Raw genomic sequence first — 5,571 nt, 5'->3', positions numbered from 1 at the left:
TGCATGTTGTTGTAGATATTAAAAAATTAAAGTAAATTGATTTTATAATCCGCAAAAAGTTTTATAATACCGAAAATTTAATAATGTATGACCTTTCGGCAAAAATTTATGATATTTTAGCAAAAAATAATGATATATTAACAAAAAGTAAATATATTTTAGCATAAAATAATGATATTCAATCGACAAATTATTATTATTCAATACAAAAAAAAAAAAAAAAAAAAAAAAAAAAATTCAACAAGAATAAACAAAAAAAAATGTGAAATAGGATTTCAACAATATATAATCAATATTTTAGTAAGAAAAGAAGAAGAAGAAGAGGTTGGAAAAGATAAGAAGAGGCAAAACAAGTGTTGTGCCAAGAAGAACACGCGCAACAGTTTTTTAATCCGAAAACTTTTGAAAAACAAACAGCTGCGAGATAAAAAATGTTGTGCGCGTGCTGCGTCCCACAACAATAAGAGGTCTAAAGAGATTTTTTCCATAAAACAAATAGCATCATAGTCTACATATTCATTGATCTTTTGTGACACATTCAAGAATACTTTTAAGGCGTTTGTTATATGTGAATGGTTTCTCCAACGGTACTAGGTGCCCTGCATCCTTTATCCAGTCCAAAGTTGCTTTTTCACCCAAGCGTCTGATACATATTAAAACATATTCACTATATAAGATTTATAACAACTTCAATTCCTAGCTAGAATTTATTTTTAACCAACTTTTAAACATATAACACGCTAAAACATAGTCACTATATAAGATTTATAACAACTTCAATTCCTAGCTAGAATTTATTTTTAACCAACTTTAAACATATAACACGCTAAGTGATCAAACATAATTGAATTTGATTAAACTATTTTGTCTTTTTAACGAAGAAAGATACAGGACTTACATTTTCATCGTGTTAGCAAGGTCGAGATCAAAAATCTTGTCGTCATCACCCCACAACATATGTATCGCCTGCAAAAAGATTAATTCAAACGCAAATTATATAATCGAAGGTGTTTAATGCCCAATAATTTCATATTATATTAACTCGCTAAAAGTTTTAATTACCTGCGAGTAGTCGGGATCCGATGTTACATCAGTGTCGGGAACAACCGAGCAATCTAAGAGTTCGTTTCTTTCTTTTCGATTGCTAAACATTGTCTACAAATGTCAAAAAGATAACATCGATCATTACATAATTTGTAATGTGATAGAGAGATTGGAGTACATGTAGTTAAGTTATGAGATACCTCAAGAATGTTCCGATAAAAGAAATCGGGAAGCCATGGGAGTTTATGAAACCCAACAGAAAACATCCTCTTCAACCCCTCTACGGTTGAGGGCATCAAAAGGTCCGACCAACTTGACAAACCAAGTCTCTTATACGAGTCAAGGCTAATGGATTCGGTTAACTCTGTAACAGTGGCAGACATAACCATAGACTTGACCAGATTTGGGTACAACTGAGCTATCTTGAATCCAACCATCCCTCCATAACTTAACCCAACTAGTGTGACGTTCTCCACTCTTAGTTTCTTCAACCCTTTAGCCACAAACTCAGCTTGAAAACTTGCAGACCTCTCGTTTCTATCGGTGATTGAGCCACCAAAGAACAAGAAGTCAGGCACATAGACTGAGTATTCACGTGTCAATGCCAAAACTTGTAAGAACCATGTGAAAATACCATCCATGGCGAAAGAGTGGAGGAGTAATACGGCCGGTTTGGTGGGTGGTACGTAGACGATTTTCCCATCATATTTGGTTACGATTTCTTTTGGAACCCATATATTCATTAAGGTCCCTGGCTCTATTTCTATGGTCTGTGGTGTTAATCCAGCAAGCTTTACGATTCCATGAATCAAAGGTGTTAGAACGATAAACACATTTCCCATAATTTGTTTACTTCTTGGAATCTATGAGAGGCAAATGTGAAATGTGAGATTGTGACATTTATGATTTACAATTTGTAACTTACGCTTTGCTCTTAATTACAATTGAATTTGGTAAGGAAAGGAATTAAATCGCCACCCACATAATAAACACCTGCCTACCCCACCCCGTTCCCCGTGACAAGTACGTGATTAATTTTTAAATTTGTTTATCCAAATCTTTTTTTTTTTTTTTGAAAAGGCAGAATTATATTAAAAAAAAAACAGCGCAAAGCTGTAAGTAATACAACAAAAACTTCAAAACAAACACAAAAACATAAAGAAAAGTAAATAACCCAAAGACCCTATCCGCACTGAATTCCACCTCCTGGAAACTGAACAATTTGACTTGAAATCAGAGAATCTGAATTAAATTTAACATCAACATCAATTCTGTCAACCATGATAAACTGCTTATCAACTCATGGATTAAGTACAGTGATTGCCTTAGAAAATAATGAAACACGATCTACCATATTAATTTACTTGCTGTGTAACCGTTGTACTATACAGATTTTAAAAATAAATAAAATAAATAAATAAGTATGAAGATCTAAAAATTTAAGAAGTTTGAATTTATAATGAAAAAAAATAAAGAATTATTTAAATTTAATGTTTAATTTGTTATTTTTAACTTTTTTATTTCTCTTTTAAATTTAAATAAATAAACAAATAAAATAATAGAATTAAATTTAGAAATTTAGAAATTAAAAAGAAAGTAGCATTAATGGAATTACTATGCATTTAATATACATTTATTACATTTGAATATTATGTGGAATTTAATAAAATGAGAAAAACCATAAAATGACAAGTAGAAAAAAATATAGAATTTGTTTTAAAAAAAAGAACACATGTCAAATGCAATGAGAGCATGACATTTTGCAAACAAATCTTTATTTATTATATTAGACTTGTATAAAATATAATACAAATTCGTTAATCGTTATGCTAGACGTCCGTGGGTTTGGACACATGTTATTTCTGGTATTTTTTTAATAAATGTTTCTCTTTTTGTCATTTTCTCACTTTTTTTGTTATGGGTGTTGCCTAAATTGACACTTGTTAGACACCATATGAATACTTTTATTAAAAATCAATCAATAATAAACTATTTATAATTTATTTTTCCGGAAAAGAATGAAAATCTAACCAATAAAAATATCTTAAAATTCAAATAGGGTGTCTATATAAAAAATAAGGTGTCTTTTTAGCCAATCTCTTTGTCAATTAACACATGACATTTACACCTCAATTAATAATTACTTTAATTGAAAATAGTCAAACAATTTAAATCATTAACTAATACAAAGTTTTTTCAAAATAGTTCCATGTCAGAGTATCCCATAAATCAAAATCATAAAAAGTGAGGAGTTGTACGATCACGCGTTTGCCTTCCCGCGATCATCTAATGTACCTGAAAACAAAATTGAAACTGTAAGCCCGAAGCCTAGTGAGTTCCGCCAAAATACTCATACACACAACAATATACATATAATCACAAACAACATACTATGGGTCCAATCAACCATCGGGCTGGTATACCCCAGACCCTCAACCATCGGGTTGAAATGCCAATATACTATGGGTCCAATCATCCTCAGGATGGAATACCTCAGGCCCACAACCATCAGTTTGGAATGCCTACATACTACAAGTCCAATCATCCTCAAGATGGAATCCTCACGACCCACAACCATCGGGTTGGAATGCCTAAATCTGTTGGCTATCGCACAAAGCAGATAAGCCTCAATCACCAATCAAACATGTGTACACATACCAGATAATCACATAACTGTCTATAGACAGAAAAACCGATCTAACAGATCATAACATCATATAACATCCTATCTACAAGGATACTGATCATACAATACTCAAGCATATAACATATCAGGATAACAATCCAAAAAGGGCAAGCCTTGGTACCTTAGACCCTTGAGTATAGTGAGGAAAACTCACCTCATAAATGTAACATCCGGATTCCCAGGTACCCTATGTTAAGTATTTATATTGATTTTATGAGAGGGACTTGGCGAGTTGGCGCTCAGACTCGCCGAGTGGGATCGCGCATCTTTTAGTCTGATTTAATGAGGGACTCAACGAGTCCATGAGTGGACTCAGCGAGTCCACGCTGTTTAATGAAACCCTAATTCTCGGGGCCTGAGCCCTATTTAAGGACTCTTATAGCTACCATTTGCGGCTACCAGACCCTTGAGAGAAACCCTAAGAGTGCTTGAGCATTTGTGAGAGAGAAGAAGCCATTATTTGACCTTTGTGGGTTGGTTTTGCAAGAAGAAGTTGATTCCAGCTTAGAGGAGGCCAAGGAGGTTGCATATTTGCATATTTCAAGCTTAGGGCATCATCTTTGAGGTAGCATTTCGATCCTTTCTCTGTTTTGTTAAAGAATCCATGGATCTAGGGTTTTCTATACCCTTTATTGGGTTGATTTGTTGGGAATATGGTCCCTTACCATGTTTAGATATCAGATCTGGATCCATAGTGGTCCAGAGAACTCTTTCCATCTTGCTTTATGAGGAGTCATGGAAGAAATGGACTTAGGTTGTTGTATTTGGAGCTAAATCATCAAGTAGTGTCATTTGGACGTTGCATGAGTATCAAGTTCGAACCTTTGCATGATTATTGAGCTTGGGAAAGTTAGATCTATGGATTAGAGGAACAGATCTAACCTCAGAAGGTCATTTGAGTGTGAGCATGGAATGAACTCGCCAAGTCCATGATTGGACTCGACGAGTCGAGTCGAGGTTGCCCTGCGTTTTGTGTCAGGTGTAACTCGTCAAGTGGAAGAATGACCCGATGAGCCAAGAGAGTCTGTAAGGATTCAGAGGACCCGTATGGACTCGCCAAGTCACCCATGTGCACTCGACGAGTCGGGTCAAAGTTTGACCATTGACTTCCGTTGACTTTCGTTGACTTTAGGAATCTGGTCAAGACTGATTCAGGAGAGTTCAGGGAAGGGTAGAATGGCCTTCTACCCAGTCTGTAGAGATGAGATCATGAGAGTGTATTGATCAGGAATGTTATTTGAATAATAGGAGGAGGCTGAGTCGGGACGTTGAGCACGAGAGTTAATCCGACTTCATTAAGGTGAGTCTTCTCAATAAACTGTATCTGGAAGGGTACCTATGTGTGACTAAAAGGTCTTGTATGCTATGATGTATGTGCTATATGTGGTTATGTGATATGTATGTGCTATGATTGTTATGTATGATATAGACCGAAAGGTCAAGATGATATATATATATATATATATATATATATATATATATATATATATATATATGTATGTGCTATGTATGTTACGTTGGTAAGGACTGGAAGGTCAAGAGGTTACGAACCGAAAGGTCGATATGAGTAGGACCGGAAAGGTCTGCCGGGATTTGGAACGGAAGTCCCCTGGGACACATGGATCGGAAGATCCTACAGAGTTAGGGCCTGGAAAGGTGTATGTGGGGTATGTGGTATTTTGGGGAACTTACTAAGCATTTATGCTTACAGTTGTTGTGTGATGTGTTTCAGGTACTAGCGATGATCGCGGGAAGCCGCTGACATGATTCGTACACACTCATGGAGTTTATGATATTGAGATCTTCGGACATGCTTTGTTATGTTACAGTGGACACATTAT

General features: G+C 35.1%; 1 protein-coding gene across 1 annotated transcript; it reads right to left on the bottom strand.

The window, feature by feature from the left end:
* Positions 1-425: 425 nt before the first annotated feature.
* Positions 426-1,928, bottom strand: LOC111889991 (uncharacterized). The gene is made up of 4 exons (XM_023886184.3): positions 1,245-1,928; positions 1,063-1,155; positions 899-966; positions 426-643 (listed from the first exon to the last, which is right to left on the bottom strand). The coding sequence occupies exons 1-4, from the start codon at positions 1,884-1,886 to the stop codon at positions 517-519; spliced, it is 930 nt and encodes a 309-aa protein (XP_023741952.1). The 5' UTR covers positions 1,887-1,928; the 3' UTR covers positions 426-516.
* Positions 1,929-5,571: the final 3,643 nt, after the last annotated feature.

The sequence above is a fragment of the Lactuca sativa genome, chromosome 5, assembly GCF_002870075.4.
Source record: "Lactuca sativa cultivar Salinas chromosome 5, Lsat_Salinas_v11, whole genome shotgun sequence".
In the NCBI taxonomy this organism is placed as follows: domain Eukaryota; kingdom Viridiplantae; phylum Streptophyta; class Magnoliopsida; order Asterales; family Asteraceae; genus Lactuca; species Lactuca sativa.
This window is presented reverse-complemented; position numbering and strand designations above follow the sequence as displayed.